Source organism: Lepisosteus oculatus, chromosome 2 (genome assembly GCF_040954835.1).
Source record: "Lepisosteus oculatus isolate fLepOcu1 chromosome 2, fLepOcu1.hap2, whole genome shotgun sequence".
NCBI lineage: Eukaryota > Metazoa > Chordata > Actinopteri > Semionotiformes > Lepisosteidae > Lepisosteus > Lepisosteus oculatus.
In genome coordinates, this window is record NC_090697.1 from 55,222,628 (window position 1) to 55,247,476 (window position 24,849).

At 38.0% G+C, this 24,849-nt stretch overlaps 1 protein-coding gene across 18 annotated transcripts in view; it reads left to right on the forward strand.

The window, feature by feature from the left end:
• The window catches only part of afdna (afadin, adherens junction formation factor a), a 172,223-nt gene extending 155,633 nt beyond the window's left edge, over nucleotides 1-16,590 (forward strand). For 9 of the 18 annotated variants that reach the window (XM_069179279.1, XM_069179287.1, XM_069179280.1 and 6 more), the window contains 4 exons: nucleotides 5,678-5,812; nucleotides 8,287-8,806; nucleotides 12,989-13,073; nucleotides 13,616-16,590. In XM_069179279.1, the coding sequence (XP_069035380.1) occupies nucleotides 5,678-5,812; nucleotides 8,287-8,806; nucleotides 12,989-13,073; nucleotides 13,616-13,772 (897 nt within the window). In that variant the 3' untranslated portion in view covers nucleotides 13,773-16,590. The remainder of the gene's footprint in view (nucleotides 1-5,677; nucleotides 5,813-8,286; nucleotides 8,807-12,988; nucleotides 13,074-13,615) is intronic. The other 9 variants (XM_069179292.1, XM_069179293.1, XM_069179297.1 and 6 more) reach the window with 3 other exon arrangements.
• Nucleotides 16,591-24,849: the final 8,259 nt, after the last annotated feature.

A 24,849-nucleotide genomic window follows, 5' to 3' on the forward strand; every position in this document is an offset into this window, starting at 1 on the left:
TAGAATTTTATTTGAATACTTTTACTGTTGCTATAATTGTATACTGTACCATTAGGACTTTGATTTTAGAATTACTGTTTTAATGTAGGATTATTTCAAGCATAAGCTTTCATTCTCATAGCACAGAGTTTAATACCCGTGCAAACCAATTACTTCAGTAAATTTTGTTGCTGTCCACAAAGTGAAATAAGGTAACTTGGGCATTATTGCCACATTTACTGTGACTGGGATTTTTTAAAAAAGGAGTTGTGTTGTATCATATATTAAAGGCATATAGTTGAGCACAATGAAGAAAATGGTGTCAAAGCATCTGTAAAAGGATAGTGTTTCTGATCTACTGGTGTGCATTAGCTGTTTCTGTCACTCAGCCATGATTCTGAATGTACATTGGCAGGTTTATCTATCTGTGATACCACTGGCTGCCTGGCAAACAAATTTATATTTTATGAAAATTAATTGTTAAATATAGTGACAGACTATTATACTGCAGTTATAACTCTTATTTTTGAACAAAATAAAGCAGTTAGTGCTAACTTCCCTTATAATAAATAAGTGCTGAAAATGAGCCCCTGGAATTAAAATTAACGACATGGAGTAAGGGTGTGTTCTGGCTTCTGCCTTCACACGTGCAATTAATTAATGCAACTCTGGTACAGCACACAAGTTTTAATTAAATTTATTTTAAAATGTAAAAAGAAGGGAAATTAGGGATGATATGGTCCATTTATTTCAACAAATGTACACTTAATGATAGTGGCTTGCAGTTTTGTTATACATATTCAAACATATCCAGATGTCAAAAATATGAATAACATTGAAAGAAACTTGCAGTTATCTAACGGTGATCCAACATAAACACAAATTATATATCTGTTATTGTTAAATGCTTATAGAAATACAACACCCTATTCAAACGTATTTGTTTCCTTCCTTCTTAAACAGTTATTACCAATACACTTTACCTTGTGAGATTACCTGTGTGAGCCATTGGGCTTACATCTGTATGTTATGGCTCACAGTTTATTACTTGTAGAACAAGAGGTCCTTATGCTAATCAAGGATCTCACACAGAAAAGTAAGAGGCAAAATGCCACTTTTTTGGAAAAAACTGTTAATGGAAAATAGATCTGTTTTTTGTCATTCTGTTCCTATAACCCAGTGCATTGATACATCATCCCAGCCCTAATATGAGCTGTTAGTAAGCAACTTTGTCACCCTGTGGGTTCGTAAAGATGGAAGCCGGAAGAGACTGATATGTTTTTTAGACCACAGTGCCACTGGCCATACTTTTTACCTGCTCAGCGGTCACTCTTGAGATGAAAAGTTGAAATGGAGTTTAAATGAATAGATAAAGCATGAGATAAAGAGTCCATAAAAATTAAGTTAATGTATTTTATTTATAGTTTGGGATTTATGCATGGCTTGTATGTTGACCCCATTAAGAGTCTGTAGGTCTGACACGTTTGCATGAGTAAAACTTTCCTGGAAGCAGATTATGGTTCTTCTGCATTGATATCAATATTGGAGGCTACAAGTCCTGATTTTTACAACTTCACCATAAGGATCACTGCATTCCTCCTCACTTCTGCATTGCCACATTCTTGCATGTTATCATTTGAATGTCCATCTGTGTTCTTAACTGCAGTTTTCCAAAACTTTTGTTTTTATTGTAGGCTTGTAAAGCTCATCATGGTTGAAGTTGTAAAATCAAAATGTTAAGATCTTGAAACATTCTGACAAGGCAAAAAAAAGCCATTCTCTGAAAAGCAACTATGAAGAGCAAATAAAACCTAAAAGGCCTTTTTCTAGATGTATTCGTGCCACACTTAAGCATAGAGTATTGCTAATAGAATAGTAGTCGTTTTTCACTCTGAATTCTTTTAATCTATAACATCCCTACTTAATTGAAGATGAATTAATTTCCAATTCAATCAAACTTTCTAAATTCTCACTGTGGAGATGATTCTGTACATTGATAATCACTACCCTAAATACTCTGGGGTGTAACATCACTTTAATCAGCTAACTTTATACCTTTATCATAGATTGCAGACATAAAAGCTATTTGGACTAAAAGATGGTGCAAAATGTTTCTTAGAGGACAGGTGTCTCACTGTGTACCTGTCAATTTCCCCTTTAGAGGCAGTGTATCTTCCTGTGGGAAGTCACATGCAGAATGCTTATCAGTACTGTCACTCCACTTTCAAAAACCACTACCACACACTGTAAGAAACTACAATACACTGTGATGGAATCGCTAGATTTTTTTAAAGCACCTGATGAATTGTGCAATATGCGCTATTTAAGCTAATAATTAGCTTGTTTATATGATTTTGCCCTCCGACACCAGGACTAGATACCTCTGTTTTAAGAAAGTACTGCAGCATACCTAATACTGTGAATAAGTGATTCAAAGTCATTCTGATTTATTTGCCTGCTTTTGAATGCATGTCTTAAATGTACTAAAGGCTCATAAGATGTAATGAGACAACATTACATCGTTTTGATATTAAACATATGCTTAGTAAATTGTTATTTTTCATACTGTATTCAAATATTGTTTTAAAAATTTGTATTTAATTTAGGTGTAGTAAGTTGTTAAAATGAAAGTACTGTGTTAGGCACCAAAGTCAGTTTGTAGTTATGGTACACATATAAGTAAACATGTATGGTAAAATGATGTCATATACAGCACCATTGGTCTCACCCTCATTTTGTGGAGGGCACAGTGTTCTCAGTTACATTGTTGGTCTATGTTTTATTTATTACATAACTGACTGAATTCTAGTCAAGAGTCTGAGGTGATTTATAAGTGTACCTTTAATAAAGTGAATGTCTTGTGCAGTCAGCTGTACAAAATCAGAAAAATGCTATTTATGCATGATTTATGGGATAATTAGGTTGTGTAAGTAATTTTTGAGCTTGTAACAAAAACCAGAAGAGACAAAGCCCTGTGGAAAATGAGTTTGAGTCCCCTCCTAATGTATTGGAATCAGACTTCAGTGCTTCTAACTATGGTGTAGTGCAGTTTGGAATCAATAATGCTAATCTTTAAAGGACAAAACCATTTTCTGCCTGTGTAAAGCTACTGTACAGTATATCTCAGCTCATCACTTTGATCTCATCAGTTAATTGAGTACCAGTGCGATCTACCAGTGTGAATTTGAAGCTCCGATATACAGTAGGAACAACAGACTGTGGACACATTAGTACAATAACGGTACCCATCACTAAAATGACAGCAAATAAAAGCGAATGACTCATGCTACAGTGAACCAGTAATGTTCCCCATTTTAGAAAAAAGAATACCCTACCTTAATGTGAGCATTGGCACTGAGAAGCTTACCTGAGAATGCTTGTAATTTTTTTTTTAGCATGTTAACACTGTTGATCATGTCGATTACTTTTTTTTGTCCCTGCAGCTTGACATTCAGCTCATTCAGCAGTTCAGTCAAGTCTGTGAGGAATGCTAAATCCAGAAGCCACTGGTCATCCTCTTAATTGGGCATATTCACCATGTTTAGATTACTTAAAAAACTCTTTGATTTCAGGCAACAGCTGTCTGAACCTAGCCAAAAATGTTTGTTTATGAAATCTCCAAACAGCAAGTCAGCAGCCTCAACAAATGCTTTTTTTTTAATACTTCTCGATCCCTGAATGACTTTTTTGTGTTTAGCCACAACATGGCTCACACGGAACAATGCGATGATTGCCGCTTTCCCTCTTGTATCAAGCCTCGTGAAAACCGACTGCTGCTAGTTGAGATTTAATTTTTCTACTTTTCCTTTCCTTAGCTTTCTTTTAGCGGGAAAGTCCACCTCATACATTTTGTGTGCAGTTTTGAAATGTTGTTCTATATTACCTTTTTTTCCCATAAATGCTAGCATTGCAGATTTGAATGTGAAAGTACAAAAAAAAATCATGCTCCCATTCCTTGTGGTAACGGTAAGTTTTCGGTCTCTTTGCTTCATCATTTTCATGCAAACACTGCTCTATCAAACAGGCAATCAAACTTATCACGGCCACAGATTTGTCACGGACAGTCTGTTTGCTCCACTTTGCACTGTAACGAATGTGGGGTTCGTGCAGTAATAACCAAGAGAGCATTCTTGGGTAGCACATACAATACTCTACAGTATGTATGGAGCTCCTGTAGCCTTTTTTACAGTGTCAGCCAGCTCTCATGGAAGAGACTTTTCCAACCCATTCAGCAAGGGTTAAACACACACAAGGGCAGTAAAACGTATGACATTACATGCACAGATCTGAATAAATTGTTAGGCTATTGAGAAAAGTAGACAAATAGCCATTTATTTTTGCCAAACATTCTTGCGATCGACTGGCAAGCACTCCGAGATCGACTGGTCGATCGCGATTGACTGGTTGGGCACCCCTGCTTTAACTCAATATTTGGTAGAAGCACCTCCGACAGCAAATACAGCCGCAGGTCTTTTTGAATAAGTCTCTTTCAACTTTGCATGTCAACTTAGTGCAATTCTTCTCCATTTTGCTCAGCAGATTAGCTCAAGTTGTCTCAAGCTGCTTGGGGATAGCTTTCAGACAGCAGTTTTCAAGTTTGAAAACACATTCTCAATAGAATTCAAGTGAGCACTTTGACCAGGCCAATCAAAGAAATTCACTTTCTTATTCTTAAACACTCCAGTGTAGCTTTGGCCTTGTGCTTTAGATAATTTTCCTGCACTTTAGTGCCATAACACTTAAAATACCTTTGCTTTTCATGTCTGGGTTCCAGGCCAAAAAGTTGTTTTTGACACAAGTCAAGACCATGACCTTATCATATCTCCACAGATGATGCAGTTCTCACAGCAGAAAAGTCCTTCCTCACCAACATCACATCCCAGTTAACTGGAACACAGGGCTAAAATAAATACCTCCTGCCCACAAAGCTGAAATTCAAGCTCTGTTTGTTCTGTGACAGAATGCTGCCAGACCACAGTACGAACAAATCTGACTGGCTTGTAAAGTATGGTTTTGGAAAGATGTCTATCTTTCACCCGAGAAAGATGTTAGACTTTTACATTATTTCACACCAGATATACTCTTGGATTTGTTGTTCAATTTGCAATAGGAAGAATTCATATATTACATTTATTAAGCCAATTATTATTATATTACTCAAAAATGCTAACAATTTTGCCATGAAACCACAGAAAAGCGGGGAATGTGGTCTGTGAGTGATAAAACGGAAGTCTGTGTAAAACTTCGGTATACAGTATATAGTATACAGTATAGTCATGTTGTACAATATGACTGGCTTTAGGCTGGCATTTATATCTCAGGAGACTATGGTATAGTTTCAGAGAAGTATGTACTGTGTGTTGTGTGTTTGCAGGTTGTAGGTGTTAACAGCAGTTCTTAAAATTGAGTTTTAAGATACTGGTATTATGAGTGGAATGATGCCAGCACAATTTTGTATAACTCGCGTAGAGTTTTTATGTTCTTTTCATAAATTTCCAAACAGTGGTTAAGTTGTAGTTGTTTCAAAACCTAATTGCTGTCAGCCAGGTCATCTTTGCTGTAACCTTCCAATCTTTTAAAACATGGCATGCTAACATACAGCCAGTCAGTTTTTCCTTCTCAAAGTGGTACAAGAGAGCGGTGGTGTGATAACTGTTGCTAAACGCTGAAGGGCTGAAGGCTCCGCTTCGCCTCTCAGTTGCAGGATGAGGAGCGCCGTCGAAAGCAGCAGCTGGAGGAGATCCGAAAGAGGGAGGCAGAGGACCGGGCCAAGCAGGAGGAAGAGCGGCGCTGGAGAGAGGAGGAGAGGGCTCGACGAGAGGCCGAGGAAAAGGTGCAGTTGTGCGTTTTGCGGGGAGCAGCCATGCAATAATGAAAGCAAATTTATGCCTGTCAGCAACTACCCAGATGCAGCATAACGTTTTAGAAGAAGGCATTGCAGCTATCGTCAGACACAAATGTTTGCGTCCGTGGATGTTTACTGAAACCAAGGTGGTTTCAGTAGACGCCCATATGATTTAAGAGCATAATTTTCCCTTTTTCTAATTCTTTCAAGTTTATATAGAAGCATGTTCTGTACTTGTGACCATACAAAATGTAAGGCTTCTGTGATTAAAGTACAGAGCCAGGTTCTGGCAGCATCCGCAGTACTGGATTTACAGAACAACTAGTAAAATTGAAATATCCTTTCCTTGCTTACAAGCCTTTTTTTAAAGCTGAGGAAAACCTTACATAGAGATTATATTGTATCACATGATCATTAATAGTATTGACTAAAGCCAACACAAAGTTGTTTTTTATTAATGTTTTTTCAGAAGAGAAGTTGCTTTAAGCAAGCCAGATTGAAATAATTCAGTCAAGCCTACGTGTAGCCAGTTATGGTTATGTATGAGTAATGGTGCAGTTATCCACTACTCTACATGTTTGTGCATTGTAGCATATTTACCCTTTATAGACATTGATTTAATTGGTGCATCTGCTTTTTTTTAGAAGGCAATACAGTATGTCAATATAAAAAATCTAGGCATTTTTATCAGAAGATAAAAATAGATTTTTGTTGTCTCTGAAAATGCATTCCAGTGCTAATGGAGACCTCCTGATTTTTGTTTTGTTATAATTACAGTGATTTCTTCATGACAGGCATTTCAACTTGCAATTACAGCAAAGCCTGTAGAGCCATTCATTTCTGGATTTAATTGTAGTGTACCTACAAGGACCATTAGTTTTACCAGTCCTTTTTAAAACGCCCCACTTACTAAAAAAAGTCTTTCTAATGTTTAACAATAAAGGTTACATTTGAAAAATATCTATATTTGACAATTTAGTTTCAGGTATACAGTATCTGAAGGCTATTTAGTCTCAACAAAAATATTTGTACCAAATTCTGAAGTGATTCTTATTTACCTTCATTTGCAAGAGACCTTGAAGCCTTCAGTATTCTTTTTAAAACCATGGATGGTTGCGTTACGATAATTCTCATAAAATTTCATATTTCATATAAATATTTTCAAATCAACGAAATACATTTCATATAAATGTGTACATTTACCAAGCATGTCAAGAAGACAGTTCTTTTTTTAACAAACATTGATTAGAATTCAACATTTGTGGCCAAAGCATTTTTTTTTCAAACTTTAGAGAGCAAAAGAAGAAAACAAACTGTGTGCTGTGATGCTGTGCAAATGCATCATAAATTTATCCGATGCAAAAATGTCGTTTGTTGAATTGTTGTAAGGTGTTTTTTTTTTCATGGAGGCTGGGATGATTAACCCACTTTTTAGTATAATTTAACCATAGGTACCGTACATGCTGAAGTTGTTGCTTAACTTTATGATGTTACCTCAGGGTTTGAAGTTAGCAGTGGCCTGATTGTAGTGCTTTCAATTGTTATTTTACCGTAACAGAACTTACACTTTAAATAATTGAAATTATATTTTATTCACCTATAGTATTTGTTCAAGCCAGTCAAATATCCTTCACTTCCTTCAGTACAAATTATTATAATGTTGCCTGAATTTGCTATAAATATGATTTTCCAACATGCTGGATCATAAAAATGTAAAAGCTGTTTTCTGTGGGTGCCTGTCAGGCCACTGGCATTTCAAAACCCTGACTTTTATGCATTATAAATGGCATGTGATTATAAAAGTTTTTCTTTTTATTTTGGTCCCTTCAAGCATGGAGTAACCTCTTTTCGTTAGGTTGAACGAATGCTGTGTGCTGGGAAATCATCATCATCATCTCACCAGGCATTGCTTTGTTCTGCTGTCCTCGCTGCAGTTTGTGAGAGCCATAATATCACAGACCATTTCTACTGCTCACTGTACATGAAACAAGAATGTGCATGTATTATATAGTGTAAGACCAATCTTACATTTGCTAGCTCGCATTTATTCCAATAGAAAACCATCAAAGTTTTAATTTAAAATGACTAGCACATCACACACTGTAGTCATCCCATAAGATTTTACACATTACAGCAGCAATGGCGGAGAAAGACAAAGCAGCCACATTCTCTTTCAGTCTGCGTATATAATTACTCGCTCCCTTCTGCTAAAATAGTCAAACTATGGCCCTCATGCAGCAGTAGATTTTTTTAGAATGTTTTATTTAAGAAACAATCTTTCACATTCCCGCAGTGGATTTTTTTACCTATTAAAAAAAGATGAGAACCCAGATTTTCAGTAAACTCCAGATCACCCAAGCCAGCTACAAGTGAGTTGTGTGACAGGTAAAAACGCTCCGCGGCGTTCGCCGCAGTCCACGTTGACAGTGAGGTGCTAACCGGCTCTCCCCCTTCCTCCCCAGAGGAGACAGGAAGAGGAGTACTACACACGCCTGGAGGCCGAGAGGCGCCGGCAGCACGAGGAAGCTGAGCGAAAGCTGCTGACGCCTGACGAGCCTGGTCTGTACAGACCTCCCCTCCCCCGGGACTATGAGCTCCCCCCTCCCCCGCCCCCTGCCACTAACGCTCCTCCACCCCCGCCTCAGAGAAACACCTCTTACCTCAAAACCCAGGTCATCTCCCCTGACGCGTTGTACACTGCCAAGTTTGTCTCGTACACTGATGACGAGGAGGAGGACGCAGGCCTAGCAGGTCAGGTTAAGTTCTCCGCCACCCGGAAGTCTTATGGCGACCTCCCTCCCGCACCCAAGCACCAGCAGCAGCCACCATCTGCCCGCCCGCCCCGCCCGGTCTCTGATGGGATCTTTCTGTCGAGCTCATTCCAGCTGCCCGCAGCCAATGCCAACAGTACTGTGCCCAAGGCAGGCCCGCCCCCTCCCCCTCCCGCCAAACCCAGCTTCATCCCACCAGGCAACTCGAAAGGTAGAGACAGAGAGAAGAGAGGGGACCAGATGCAACTCGCTTGTTCTGGTTCATTTAAAAACTATTTTTACCTACTATTTTTGTGTGTTCGTTGTCTGTGTTCTTTATTGGAGGGAGATGTTTGTCGTCCTCCTTCCCCCTCCCTCTCTCTCTCAATCTAGTAGATTCTTTTAGTATCGCCAATCAATTTGTGATTTCACCTTGATTTTATTTTGTTTTGTTTGTTTTGTGGTGTCTTTTTTTTGTTTTATTTTTGGTCTTTAAATTAAATTAGCAATCAGGTCCCGAGTTTGATTCTCTGTCCACCAGTTTTCCTCTGTCCTTACCAATGACCCTTCTTTCAGTCATCACTTTTGAGTAAAAGCAATCGATAACATAAAATCATCTGCACTCCAAATCAAAGTACTGTTGGTTTTGACTCATTCATGTTTGTTTGATTTTTGCTTTGGGGATCGCGCCCGCCTGTCATGCTGGGTGAAGGGTAAAAGATAGAGCTTCTAGTTTCACATTGTTGCTGAGGGCAAACTCCTCAGCTTTCAGTTATTACTTGGCAAAAGGGGAAAAGATCTGATCGAGGAAGCATTTTCTTTGTAAGTGGCTGTTGAAAGGTCTGAAAGAGGAACAATACATGGTTGATGCAAAGAAAGAAAAGGACCAGAAGGATTAATAAATTCCCCACAGTGCAAGCAAAGCCATACAATCAGGAGACAGCGAGGTGAAATCCTGTGTGTCTGTCTTGACTGTAACAGTGGCCTGAGTTACGACACATAGCTTAGCTAGTTAAGTTGCGTTTATGGTGCCAGCTTTGAACTACTGGAGGCCAATTCAGTAGGGAGACCTGGTCTTCTTAGACTGCATTGCAAAGATTAGTTCTTTTGGAGTTTTGATTTTTGTTGTACTTATAGTACATAAAGTTTTTGTGATTCTCTTTTCTTTTTGGTTTATGGTATTTTCTAACAAAAATAGAGATGGTTAGAGTAAATTATGGGTTGTGCAGTCTTTTTTTTTTCCCCTGGTTGCCTCAGGTCACAATAGGAGTACAGTAGCAGTTAGATGGAAAATATGGTTGTTTCATTCCTTAGTTTAACATGCTCTCCTGCTTGATACAGAGGCAATTAATAAGATACTGGGGTTTATATTGTATATAATGAGCCACACTTCAAGAGTTCTATAACTCACCACTTGATCTCAGAAGCAATGAATGCTTAGGCCTGGTCAGCAGTATGATAAAAGATCTGTAAGAAAACCAGTCTGCTGCTGTAAGTGGTTCTTGTGGACCAGCAGATGGCACTTTTCACCTTGGACCAGAATTTCCCAATGAAAGCCCCTGTCTGTTGACCAGGGACAATTTCTCATTTCTCCCCTAGATGTACTGCTTTGTGGTGCTGCTGGTACAAAACGTTACGTTGTGTCACCCTGCTCTTCAGTGGTGGAGAAAGAGGACCTGCTGTTTGTGAAGTAATTTGCAGTCCTTTCAGATTAAAAAACACATGAGATACAAGCAATTCAATCAGCATTTATGCAGATTTACTTTCTTAAAATGTATGTTCATAGGGTATAGAGAACAAGTATGCTGCCAAGGCTCACCGTTTCAGTTAAAACATTCACTATATTATTCACTATAATAAAACTGAAACCGGTTAAACCATTAAATGGTTACCATGAGTAATCATTAGTTAATTTTATTATTTTTTGTAACCTTACAAGTGGTAGATATTTTTAAGGTCAGCATAGCTAAGATCACACCTTCAACAGCCACATACAAAAGTGCTTTTAATGCAGCATAGTGTGGCTCTGGCTCTCCTAGCTGGGTTAAATAGCTACAGAGTGCAGAGCGTTGGAAGACCACTTTTCAACCCTGCATTGATAATTTACCTTTTCTCTCATTGTGGACCTTGCTACATTCTATGCTGCATTTAGCATTCTAGCTCATGTATGAACAACTAACCTTGCTGTCCCGCACAGATAAACGCACAGTCCCAGCTAAAGCAGCTGACTACAGCTAGCCTACTATCCATTGCTATTTACTGCCACTGCTTTGCCTTGCTCTCCTCCTTTCAAATCCATCTGTTTGCACTTCCAGCTCTGTTGTTCTGTGAGTTCTCCTCTTGTGTCAAAGGACTGGCCCTTTTCATGCCACATTGTAAAACAATATCAGATTTGTGTCAGCAAGGAGCTCTGGATCTAGTAATCCAGTTGGGGAATCAAATAATTATGAATGTGATATTTTTATGTCTTCAGAAAATTGCCAACATTTCATCTTGCCATAGTAGAATAGTATGCTCCATAAATTCTGCTGTTTGTATTTCTGATAAGATGTGTTGATGATGGCACAGGAAAAATGAAGCACAGCAACAGATTGGCTGTACATGTGTGCCATTCCAAAGGGTGGTTCTTTGACAAAAACTTCTTCAGTCTTACGTTAAATGATATGAGACTTTACCAGTCTGGTGCTTTTTTCTCTACAAACTGCATCTTTGTTTCTGCTTTGGATGTGTGTCTGGTTGTGCTCTGTGTCTATGTGATGTCTGTGTGCTATTGGTTTGTGCTACAACCCCCAGCTCGTGCTTCAAGGAACTCGTAGCATTCCAGTGATAATTGAAATGCTACCTGGTCCAGTATGAACGTCAGCCTTTACAGAAACTGAAAGAACATTCCACTGTCTCACAGAGGCAAGAAAGCACAAATTTAAAGTAGATTGTTGCAAAGCAAAAATGTTTCAAGCCTTCTGTAACATGAAACCAAAAGCAGATTGGGTTAGAACACTGTTTTACAGTATATGCAACATTCAATTTCTTCTTAAAAACACCCCTGATTTGTATTTTAAGACCAAAATGATTCAGAGTCTGAATCATAAGCACTAAATGCGTTGACTTTTCTTCAGAGGAGGCTGTAATGTGAAACTGATTTTGTTTGATTTAGACAATTCATTTGAGGAGCCTTGAGCAGACCTTATCTGTCCTATGCTTGTTTATTGTTAAAAGTTTTACAATTCGTGCTTTTACGGCTGATTGCAGTTGGTGTCACTTAGGCAAAACACACCCTCTGCCAGTGGAGTGGTTCCTGTGAGCTCACATTATTCAATGAGTTTGTTTTGCTGCTGTCTTTTAGTTTGTATTGTCCTTCTATACATATTACATTTCAAGCTCCTTTTTAGAAACCAGAAAAGTACCAAAATTGTCTGATAGCTTAGGAATACAGATTTGTATTTTTAAAACTTCTAACAGACACATTGACATGTGAGCATAATATGAATTGTATTAATTTGTGTTAATTATTACAGCCGGTGTGAATCATAAGTGGAAGTAAGATATAAGCAGCGCTGGTGGTATTATATTTATAGAGCTCATAATTTCTAGGCTTCCTGAAGACTTTACTCATTTTCATGGAGGTTGTTAATATTATTTATTGAGGTGTCCCAGTCTCATGATTTCAGAATCCTTGATGTATGTTGGGTTAAGGAATGTGAAATAGAGAGGCACATGTGTCAGTTTGGTGTTGCCTTCCACTTGTGATTTCACATAGGGCTTCAGTGATTTTGTTAGCTGTTGGGTAGCTGTAAAAAAGCAGGAAGCGAGGAAGTGAAAGGAATTAGCTTTTGAGATTAGAGGTTGCTGCATTCAAAGTGCTATATTTTTGGGGTCATTGGAATAGCTTGGTAGAAAGCAAATGTGTTTCACTCAGAATCCTGTTTCCCAGGGTCCAGAAACAGGCAGGTTACAAATATGCCTTGCCCGTGCTTTTAGAACAGAAAAGGAGGTAGACTGTTGTATTTGGTTGGGTTTGATGTTACCAAATTGTTACCTCCATCTCAAGGTAAGATGCTCTGGATGTGACCTACACAGCACTCAAAGTGAATTTAACAGAACTGCTCCAAACGGGGTTGTTCATTGTTGTCACAACAAATGGAGCTTTGTAAGCATTATTCTTTTATATATTGTATCTATATCTTTGGCTATTCTAAATTAAGTATGAATGGAAGTTTTTCAGAAAATGTTTGTCCCCAAAAACATGCACATTATTTATAGCTTTGACAGTGATGAGACTATAGGTTTTAAAAACCTTAAATTAGCCAACATAGTTACCCAACAGCTTTTAAAACTCATGAAGGATAGCTTTTGTTATATCTGTTTTCTTTGCACCAATGCATTTCAAAATGTTTTCCTTTCATTTTCAATTTAGGATATAATTCGTACACTGGAAATGCAACAGGGGTTGTAGGATCGCATGAAGTTTACAAGGACCCACGAGAAAAATGGGGTAAAGGGTAAGCATTGCAGTGCATGCAGTTTCCCATGGTTCCCTTTCATTTCAGCCAGAGCCATTGGTAGTTAAATACTAAATACCCTGCTGCCTCAATGTGCACACTGGACAACACTTTGTTTTCAAGACCCTCAGGGCCATGCTGGGGACTTGGTCATCAAGTACAGTAGTTAGCTGGTCTTTGCCAGTTAAAACAGAAGGAAAAGGGAATGTTTATCTCTGGCAGAGGGTTTTCTTATATTAAAGCACACAAACTGCTTAATTTGCTAGTATGTAAAAATGAGCCAAAACATGAATCAAAGACCAGTTGATATGTGTGGAAGATTGTCCTGAATGACGTAAAGATCTCAGGTACTGACAGAAAAACAGCCTTGCGTCCAAAATGGTAGATGAGATTAGTTAATGAGTAAACGAGAAGAGAGAGGTGAGTTTTCTTGCCTTCCATTGATGACAAACACTTGTCAGTGGGATGGGATATAAAGAGAACTAAATGCATATCTTCTATGTATGTATTCATCTGTTCTTGATATAATGATTGCTTTACAGTGGCCAGGAACAAGATACTTCTGTAGGCAGTGAAGCCCCGGAGAGCCTGACTTTTAAAGAACGTCAGCGACTTTTTTCCCAGGGACAGGACGTGTCCAACAAAGTCAAAGCATCTCGGAAGCTAATGGAGCTGGAAAATGAACTGAACACAAAGTAAAGACTGGAGCCAAGCCCTCCAAGCCCAAACCCTCCCACCATCCTGCTGGGAAAGAGAACACCTTTATCTGCAGAGAGTCATATGTTTCTGAAGTAACTGGACTGTTAAATATGATTTAGGTATTCTTTTGCAATAGGAGAAGAGGCAATATTGCTTACTTTCCATGAGAACTATCAAAGATATAATAAAGCACTGTATAAAATGTTTTAATTATATTCAAAAAATCACATGAAGGGGGTTCTATTTTTTTTCCTTTAACGGTTCTGGGTTAATGGTCAAAATATTTTTTTTTAATCGCTAGTAATGTTGAATCTTTAGAATGTTATTTTTTAGCTGTTGCTGCATTACATATTTCCAGATTTTTGTTCTGCTGACAAATTGAATTCCTGGGCTTAATAGACCAATATTTTAATAAGTTGCCTAAGTTAACCTGTTACTAAAGCAAAAAGCAGTGCATACTGGTTAAGACTAAACAGTAAGTAAAAACTGGGTTTTTTGTGCCCCTTTGGTGTCAGATTTTTATGATGAGACCTTAAGAAGAATTGGAACAGAGATTTAATACAGACAGTTTTACATTGGTCAAGCAGGTTTCTGTTGGTTTGCTGCACTGAAAATATCCTCCTACCTTCATTTATCCTGAGGGGAATTGTCACATTCTCTTATAGTTCTAACGAGTTTGCTAGGACAACCTCAATTTCACACTTATACTTAAATTGATGCATATCCTAAGTTTTAATTGCCCACTATTAATGTTTCTTCGTCATTTGAAAATAACCTGCTTTTTATCCTGTTTCAGTAAGTAATGCTAGGGTGCGCAGAAGAGGCTTGAGAAGATAGTCTGGTTCAGTAGCTGGATGCTTTCATCTTTTCCTGTTCTCTGACTAGTGGTATAACAGAGGCACAGAGGTAAAAATGAAACGCTGCCATTACATCTGGGAGACCACAGATGTTGAATGTTGTTTGAGAATATGGGGCAAAATGAGGATTCAGGAAATTGCTGAAAATGATCCAGATTTCAATAGGCTTTATTCTGGCCTAATTAAAAGTGCTCATTAAAAGACTTTTGGAAAGATGTTTTGATGAGAACAAAACCTTTACTGTGATAAAAATGCTGAAGAAACCTTTTGACATCTCTGGATTACAGCCCTAATTTCCTGGGTTCTGTTAGATACCAGCGTCTTACTAGTACTTTGCTGTTTTTATGTTCAAGTCTTAATGTAATACTGTACAAGTCCCCATTCACAATAGTTTGACACTTTTTTGCTCACTGTTTGTGAATATTTTCCAGAAAAAGGACCAAGCTGTAACAGTTGATTTTAAATTACATGTAAGGTAACAGTGTTGACATCCTGCTTTGCCACTTGGAAGAACTTACAAATGTGTGCAAAATACATAAATATTACTGGCAGGTTACAAAGAGAAGAAGACTTCATGAAATGTTAATGACTTTTTATGTTAGGCTTTTGTAAATCAAAAATAAACAGATTTCATTTTTAAAATATGCTGGAAGTGTCTGTAAAATTTGTTGAACTGTAACTTTTTATGGTTATTTTAACTGCGAATTTGTCGCTTTAATCTTTTGAAGATTTATTGCTTTGAGTATTAGAGTATTTTGTATTTGAATCAGTAGGACTGCTCAGAGTTCAGGTGAAAGTTGGATTGTCACACTATACCTGGTTAACAAGGCAAATAGTTTGATTTGTGGATTTTTTTGTGACTTTTGCTGTTTGGTTTTTGGACTTCCTATTTGATTAAATCAGACACTTTCTAAGTGCAAAATTTGAACTGCTTTTGTCTTTTGCTGTAAAAACTCTTCTGATTAAAATCCCAAAATTGACCAACTTATAGTTCTAATGCTGTATTGTTGCAAAACTTGTTTTTTTGCTGCAAATGAGTACTTCAGGTATAGGATATACAGTATCTTGCACTGCAGTTAAAATGCTTAAGTAATCCTGATTTCCAGCAGAACTATAAGGATTATTAAATAGAAAGTTTTAAAAGAAACAGAGGAAGGACCTCATTTTTAATTCTTTAATTTTTATGCTCTACAAAATTAGTGATTCCAACCAAATATTTTACTTCAGCTTCACTCTGGAACTGGAATCCTGCGACTTGAGCATAATTTCTTGTACCGTGTGGGTGTCTTGCTACATGCACATGTCGTGTAGAGAGCAAAGACATTCACTGCCTTAGAAAAGCTGTTAAATCACTTTTTAATAAGAATTGTATGATAAAACTGCAGATCTTTTAAGATTGGACTGTAAATATATAAATATATATTGTTTGGTTTGTTTTGCTTTTATTTTGTACTGAGTGGAAGATCTTAATTTGAGAATACAATGGCAGGTTTTTTTTTTGGGTGTTTAAAAGGTAAGAAGTAGGACAAATGCAGTGGAGGACTGTGGGAAAGGAGTGCCTGTACAGGAGCTGAACCCCTGTCACCCCTACCCCCCAGTCCCCCAAGTGAGCACAGCAGCTTTGTCTTAACATGACAAAATAGTGTTTAGAAAACCTGGGCTGTGCTCTCTTCCTGTAAAGCAATTATCCCTGTGCTACAAAAAAAGTATTTTTTTTAAATACATGAATAAATTGAGAAAAAATAAGGCTTATTAAAAGTAAGGAGAACAAACTGAGTGATTGTGCCTGGATTTCTAGGAATGTCAGGGTTCCTTGTGGTATGCTCTCTCCAGTGCTTTTCTCTCAATGGTGTGTGATTATTACTGGAAAGCATTGAAACTGCTGTAGTTTATTATTTCTACTGTATTTCACTTGCAACCTATTTTTAATAAACTATCTTTGTATGTAAAAGAAAATGAAATGTGTCATTTTTCTTATCCAGATTGCACTGTGACACGTTTCTTGTTCTCTGCTCATGATATTGTTACTGAATGGATGTGTAGTCATAAAACAAAAGTTTTGCCCATGAATTGGTGATGGGCATGATTCATGTCATAAGATAAGATCACTTTATTAGCCATATACAATTTCTTGCATTAGCAATTCATCTTTTCGCATACCCCAGCTTGCTCTTCATGAGACAGACACAGAGAGAAGCTTGGGGTCAGAGCGCAGGGTCAGCCATTGTACAGCGCCCCTGGAGCAGTTGGGGTGAAGGGCCTTGCTCAGGGGCCCAATAGAGTAGGATTCCTCTGCTGGCCACAGGATTTGAACCGGCAATCTTCCAGCCACAGGCACATATCCTTAGCCAAAGAGCCACTGCTCTGCCTCATGATTATTGTACAAGTGTGGTTTAAAATAAAAGCCAGCTTTTACTTTTTTTTTTCCTTTGGATGCCCATTTATAAGTATGAAGGTGAAAGATAATTGAATGTAATAACTGTTTTGCGAAGGTAAATTATATTGTGAACTTAGTGTAAACTGAAGAAGACAAGATAGTAACAAAAAGGCCATCTGGACCCTCTTGTATAGATACTAATAGACATTTCTTAAAATAAGCCAGGTTATTGGGTTTGACAAAATGCTTGGGTAGCTTGTGCCAGTCTCCCACAACCCTTTGTGTTAAATGTGTCCAAGAGCAATAAGAAACTATCACAATATACAAAAACATGAACAAGAAATACAGTATGATCTTTTAAAATTCCATTGAATTTTGCCAATAAGGCAAAAAACAGATTTTCATGCATAATGATGAGAATAGTGATTAGACATGTCCTGATGTGCCTCTTCCCTGTTTATACTGTAGATGGCCTTATCAATTGCTTAGGCTCATTCTATTTAAACATACTGTATACAGCGCCTATAAAAAATCTACACACAGTTTCCAAAGTAGCATTTTGTGCTTATATTTGAAATCAAGATATCAATATCCTTCTTAAACTCTGACATCTGACTCATCACCATTTATTTGATGATAGAACTTAAAGGACCATGGACATTCGTTTTTTTTCCCAATATGAATCCCTCTCCCGCTTTCTTTGAGGTGCAAACTGAACCTATTTACTGAGTGAATAAAACTGCTGTTTTCTGTACTCAACATGAGTTGTAGAAGCCACTTCAAAAAGATTATCTCAAATTTGTTGTCGCAGTACAGTGCAGATACAGTACAATACCTCATGTTTCTACAATATGTAAACACTTGACAAAAATGTCTTGTGCTCAGCTCCGTCATACTTAATGTTAACATAATCACATTTAGAAGACCATTAAGCTCTATCATACATACACATTTGGAAAAAAGATTTGTAGGTATTGTTTAAATATGATGGTATTGTAAGATTTTTTTAAAGGCTGTTGAAGTGTATTTTCACTAATAGTTTGTGCCGATGGATTAATAAGCAAAAAATATTTATTTAAATGTATTTGATGTACATATTTGGAAGAAAACAAAAGCAAGACTGTTCCTGTAAAGCTTAAATGTCAACAATTACAACTGCTGTTAAACTAGTAATTGCATACGTTGTCTTAACTGGAAGACTGAAATGGTTAACAATGGAATGATTGATATTTACAGTATGTGGCTTGTTGTAAAACTTTATCAGCATCCTGAGGCTTAGATGTTCTGTAGGTTTAAGAAACAATCAGCCTTTCTCATTGTATAAATTATTTTGTTTTCACTAAGATAAATAAGACTGTCACAGTATTTCATTGCAGATTTAACTATTCTATTTAATTTAGGATTTGGTCCTCTGTTATGGCTCTGATGTAAAATTGTATTTTATTTAGAATGTCCAAAGCAGATAAAGTATATGTGTGTAAACATAAATGTTTGTGCATTTATACATAGATGCTTTCTGTCAGTGTTGTTCAGGATACAGGAACGTAGTATAAATCTCATTATGAAGAGCAAGCTGACCAGCTGTCAAGCAGGCGTTACTGTGTAAAATCCAATTTTCTTAAAACATTCACAAACTAATTGTAAAAGGATAACTTGGCATCCTGGTTAGCATTTAAATGGCTGATATCTTAAGATGTCATTTTTTGTTTTGCTAATACAGTATGTTGCACAAACATTCCCCTTGTCCTAACAGGAAATGTACTCTTCCCATCACTTAACTGTTCTCAACTTACTTGTTGATGGAATGACACTGGCGTTCCAGCCAATCTTGGAATAATGTTTTACAGTATAACAGGAGTATTAATTATTTTCTTGTGATACTCATGTGATGTCAAGTTTTGCTGTGGCCAGCTTTCATGAAAATTTTCATAAACCCTTAAACCCTTGTTGTCTTTTCATTTTTTTGCATGATTTAGTGAAGGCAGAAGTGAACCAAAGCTTGTGGAATGTGTTTGAGATGAGAAAACAGTGGCAATAGTGTATCTCACAAATGAGCAGACTGTACAAGGGTATTTCCTGATCTAGATATGTACAAGATGCTCGATAAAAACCTGAGATTATGAACTTCCTTTTTATAAAGGAAATACCATAGGCCATTGCTGTGTATTTTTCATGGAGACACAACATTAGCTGAAAATATGCAAAATCTATCATCCTTCTTTCCATCATATTTTTTTAAAAGGTTTTCTGCTTTTATTTAAATCTAGAATCACCATTTCTTAATTAACAGCTCTGCCCTCTCATACTGCAGGCCTCATTACCCACAGCTGACAGCATCAGCTGAGGGAAAATACATTATAAGGGTGCTGCTAGCACCAAGAGGTACCTGATAACCAAGCTAAGGAAATCCCTGGCTGGCTCAAATCTACCCAACCATTTTCAAATGGTATTCCTTTCCATCCAAGCGCCGCTTGGATGAAATGGCGGCAGGTCACTGGAGTACTGTGCGACAAGAAGATCCCTTTGCGCCTAAAATCCAAAGTCTACCCCTCAGTGGTCAGACCAGTACCTATACAGAACTCAATGCTGGCCAATGACAAAAGAAACATGAACAAGCACTCCATACGATGGAAATAAAGATGGACCCTTGGTTTGACTAGACCATGTCATGAATGAAGAGGTGCGAAAAACACTCAAAGTTGCCCCAGTCACTGAGAAAATGAGGGAATCGCGAATGCGATGTATGGACGTGCTCCGCAGCAAAGACACATAAATGGCAAAGACCGCCCTCTAATTGAATGTGGAAGGCCGCTGGCCCTGTGGACGACCATTTACACACTGGCTGGATCAGCTGAAAGACAACATGTGCCTCGCAAAAGTCACCTGCCAAGACACTGCAGACCGTACGAAGTGGAAAAATCAGATCAAACAAGCAGACCCCACATAAGTGGGAAAATGCGAAGAAGAAGATTCCTTTACTCCTTTAGGATGTCTTTTATAGCAAATCTGTGATGCTACAGAACACTTTCAATAGGTATGTGTAAACATTGTGGTCCAGGAATTTCTACCAACATAGGTTTGATTGAAGCTTGAATAAGTTTAAGCAGAAGTAAATGATAAAGCAATAGGGCATGATGGGATTTGTTTGTGCATATTGAATATTCATAATTATCTTAAAAATGTAAGTAGCCTTTTTCACCCCTTCCTATGTGATTACCTATTTTTAATCTATATTTTACTTTTTTTTCTTGTATTCTGAAAATAAAATGAAAGAGTACTGTGCACTAAGCCCCACTGAGGACAGTCTGAGGAGAGCTCTCAGCTCTCATACAGTAGGTCCCTTCATTAAACTGACTGCGTTCTTGAAAAATGGGGAAATTCCTCCATCCATCTATTGTCCAATACAGAGGGCAGCACAGTGGCATAGTGGTTTGCAGTGCTGGGACCCTGGGTTCAATTCCAGACCTGGGGTGTTGTCTGTGTGGATTTCACATGTTCCCCTCCATGTTTATGTGGGTTTCCTCCAGGTGCTCCTTTTTCCTCACACAGTCCAAAACATACTTGTAGGTTAATTCGCTTCTGGGAAAATCAGCCCTGGTGTGTCCATGTGCCTGCCCTGCGAGTCCCATACAGGGTGCATCTTGCCTTGCACCTGCTGCTTGCTGAGACAGACTCTGGTTCATAAGTGGTTCAGTCAGCTCATTACTGCCTAGTGCCAATTTAACAGTTTCTCCCAGCTCCCCATTCTGGCTCTAGAGCATCACAGGTTCCCCTGTGGACCCAAAAAGCTGCCAGTTTTCATTCCAGCGAAGGTCTTTGAACTATTAACCCACTCAATAAAAGGATTTACTGTATATGAATGCTTTGTTGTCAGTTACTTAACATGCCGGAGGTTACTTTTTAACTAATATGTTTCATATGACACTTGAGATCTCCAGCATATTAGTAGAAAGATAATACTTCCAAAGGTTTCAATTATGCAACTTGTTAGTTCAATTTATGATTCAATTCAATAAACAACTGGGCAGGAAGAACAGATGCAAATTTCCCGCATGGAGGGTAAGGAACCTTTGCTGGTGGTTTAGAGAGAAATTCAAAAAGACCATTAATTTGCCTGTTTTTGTGGACTACTGCTTCTGCAATGTTTGTTATATTCTCCCTGAGGGCTGGTTCTTTCTTTTTTCTAGGATTAATACATTTCAGTGAATTACAAACATTGCTGTTTCCTTTCACCTTTTTAAAGCCTGTAAACCTTTTTTTTTCTTTTTGCTGTTGTTGGCACTGAAACCCAGTTTGGACAGAGACTGGGGTGAGGTTCAATATTATCTACTTTTAGATTTTGCTTGATTTGGAACAGAGCATGGAACTGTGGCGTTATAAAGGCATGGTAATCTCTTCTAAATCTGTTATTGTGTTTCTTTGAATTGCAGTTCACATAATGTCAGGGTGTGGTTTGAAAAGAAGGTTGTTGCAACAACAAAATAGAGTTTGGTATGGCAAATCTTCACTGCAATGATAAACTCATTTTATTTTCTAATTCATAACACTCCCATTGATCTCTGACATGTACAATTATTACAGACTGTCAGATTAAAAACAACAAGAAGAACAATTCTGCCTGCAAGAAGCTATTGACCTCTAAGCAACATTTCATGCAACGTTGGTTTGAAAACATTCTGTAATTGTATTTTATATTTTTACCAATTGAAGAACTACACAGATACAGTACTGAGTAAATTGCACAAATGACAGTCTTTATACCAAACAGCATCATTGCTGTTCTTCTCTCCATGGTAATGGGAAACAATATTGGGATTTTGGCATGCTAGACCTATTACCTCATCCTAAGAACAAGCAAATCCTGATCCCACTGTGGTCTTTTTTTTAATAATGTACAGTGAGAGCAACCTAAAAAAATAAACCTTGTAATAAAATTCAAGGAGGGGTGTTGTATAAAAAAGTCCAACCAAATTACACTACTATATAAAATAACCTCTATTGTCAAGAATAAAAACCAACCAAGTTTATCACCTAGTGTGTTTCACATGACCAGCGAGACAGCAGTGCAATGAGGAAACCTACTGGACAAATAATTTCTTGCAATACAATGACCAATGAATGCATAACCGAGCATTTCTCTCTGCTAACTTCATCACAATTTACACACAATGATGTTCACTATTCATGAACTATGTAAGAGAGTTAAATTGTGTCCTGGTTAACCCATCGATTTCAAGCAATACTAAATACAGCCTGAAGTGGGACATAGTATATACAGTCGTGTTAAAAAGTGTTTGCCCCCTTCCTGATTTCTTTTTTTTTTTGCATGTTTGTCACACTGAAATGTTTCAGCTCATCAAACAAATTGAAATATTAGACAAAGATAACACAAGTAAACACAAAATGCAGTTTTTATTATTAAGGGGAAAAAAAATCCAAACCTACATGGCCCTGTATGAAAAAGTGATTGCCCCCCCTGTTAAAACATGAATCAACTATGATTTATCACATCTTTGGAAAGCTGAGTTCAATTTCTCTAGCCACACCCAGGCCTGATTACTGCCACACCTGTTCTCAATCAAGAAATCACTTAAATAGGACCTGCCTGACAAAGTGAAGTAGACCAAAAGATCCTCAAAAGCTAGACATCATGCTGCGATCCAAAGAAATTCAGGAACAAATGAGAAACAGAGAAATTGAGATTTATCAGTCTGGAAAATGTTATAAAGCCATTTCTAAAGCTTTGGGACTCCAGCAAACCACAGTGAGAGCCATTATCCACAAATGGCGAAAACATGGAACAGTGGTGAACCTTCCCAGGAGTGGCCGGCCGACCAAAATTACCCCAAGAGCGCAGCGACGACTCATCCAAGAGGTCACAAAAAACCCCACAACAACATCCAAAGAACTGCAGGCTTCACTTGCCACAGTTAAGGTCAGTGTTCATGACTCCACCATAAGAAAGAGACTGGGAAAAATGGCCTGCATGGCAGAGTTCCAAGATGAAGACCACTGCTGAGCAAAAAGAACATAAAGGCTCGTCTCAGTTTTGCCAGAAAACATCTTGATGATCCCCAAGACTTTTGGGAAAATACTCTGTGGACAGACAAAAGTTGAACTTTTTGGAAGGTGTGTGTCCCATTACATCTGGCATAAAAGTAACACAGCATTTCCGAAAAGGAACATCATACCAACAGTAAAATATGGTGGTGGTAGTGTGATGGTCTGGGGCTGTTTTGCTGCTTCAGGACCTGGAAGACTTGCTGTGGTAAATGGAACCATGAATTCTGCTGTCTACCAAAAAATCCTGAAGGAGAATGTCTGGCCATCTGTTCGTGACCTCAAGCTGTAGTGCACTTGGGTTCTGCAGCAGGACGATGATCCAAAACACACCAGCAAGTCCACCTCTGAATGGCTTAAGAAAAACAAAATGAAGACTTTGGAGTAGTCCTAGTCAAAGTCCTGACCTGAATCCCATTGAGATGTTGTGGCATGACCTTAAAAAAGCGGTTAAGGCTCGAAAACCCTCCAATGTGGCTGAATTACAACAATTCTGCAAAGATGAGTGGGCCACAATTCCTCCACAGCGCTGTAAAAGACTCATTGCCAGTTATCGCAAACGCTTGATTGCACTTGTTGGTGCTAAGAGTGGCCCAACCAGTTAATAGGTTGAGGGGGCAATCACTTTTTCACACAGGGCCATCTGCATTTTGTGTTTACTTGTGTTATCTTTGTCTAATATTTCAATTTGTTTGATGATCTGAAACATTTCAGTGTGACAAACATGCAAATAAATAAGAAATCAGGAAGGGGGCAAACACATTTTCACACCACTGTATATCTATCTCATTTATCCAGCCTCGCGATATCACCACTTAAGCACATTATGAGAGGTGTTACTGGGGTCTGTTAATTTAGCCTTCAGCAAAAGTTACACTAAGATGCCATAAAGTTGATTTGCTTTAGCAGCCCCAGTGACATAATGCTACAGTACATAATAAAAGACAGGAAGAACACCCACAAACATCATAAAGCAGACTAATGTCTGCTGCATATCAAAGGACAGAACCTAGAGCAAGACAGAGTAGGACAAGTAGTAATTACATATCAAAGAACAGGACAAGCACTCAGATTGTGAAACAAACTTCTTTCTGACTGCATTTTTCTCTAAGCAGACAAAATGTTTCCATAGCATAAGTTAAAATACTTCATCAATAAAGAAAAGAGAAAGTCATTTCTAGAGGCGGTCATACTTGGCCAGGCCAAGACGTTGTTTGTACCATTACAGATAAGGTGGTTCGTTGGTGAATCTGCAATTACTTTCTTTCTCCTCACTTTCCATCACTTAAGTAAAGGTCTGATCTGATGTTTCTGTTTTTGGTGCTGATGAGAGCTTTCTATATTGCAGTGAAATCTTTGTAAACTGTGTATAAGGAAATATTCCTGCCTACATTTTGAGGTTGCTGGCATTTTCACTGACATTGATTTTTAGGCTTTCTAATGTTTCCTTCATCAGCAGCAGATCTTTTTCTTGGCCAACCCAGTCTTGGATGATTGTTGGTTATACATGTGTTGTTTCACTTTATCTGTATATTCTAAAATGTTGAGTTCTGTATGCCCATTTTGGTGCGATGGTTCAGAGTTTAAGATTCACAATTGTCTGCTGTTAACAGGTTCTACGGTTTTCCCTTTAACTTTTAACTACGAACTGCAGGCACTGAAGGCTACCGTTGTTGTTAAGGCTAGACAGGTTGATATGATGTTTACAGCTATTTCTATGTGTCTAATTACCCAACAGCAAACACTTGCTGCCCATGAAAGACACCTTTTTAGGCAATTGTTC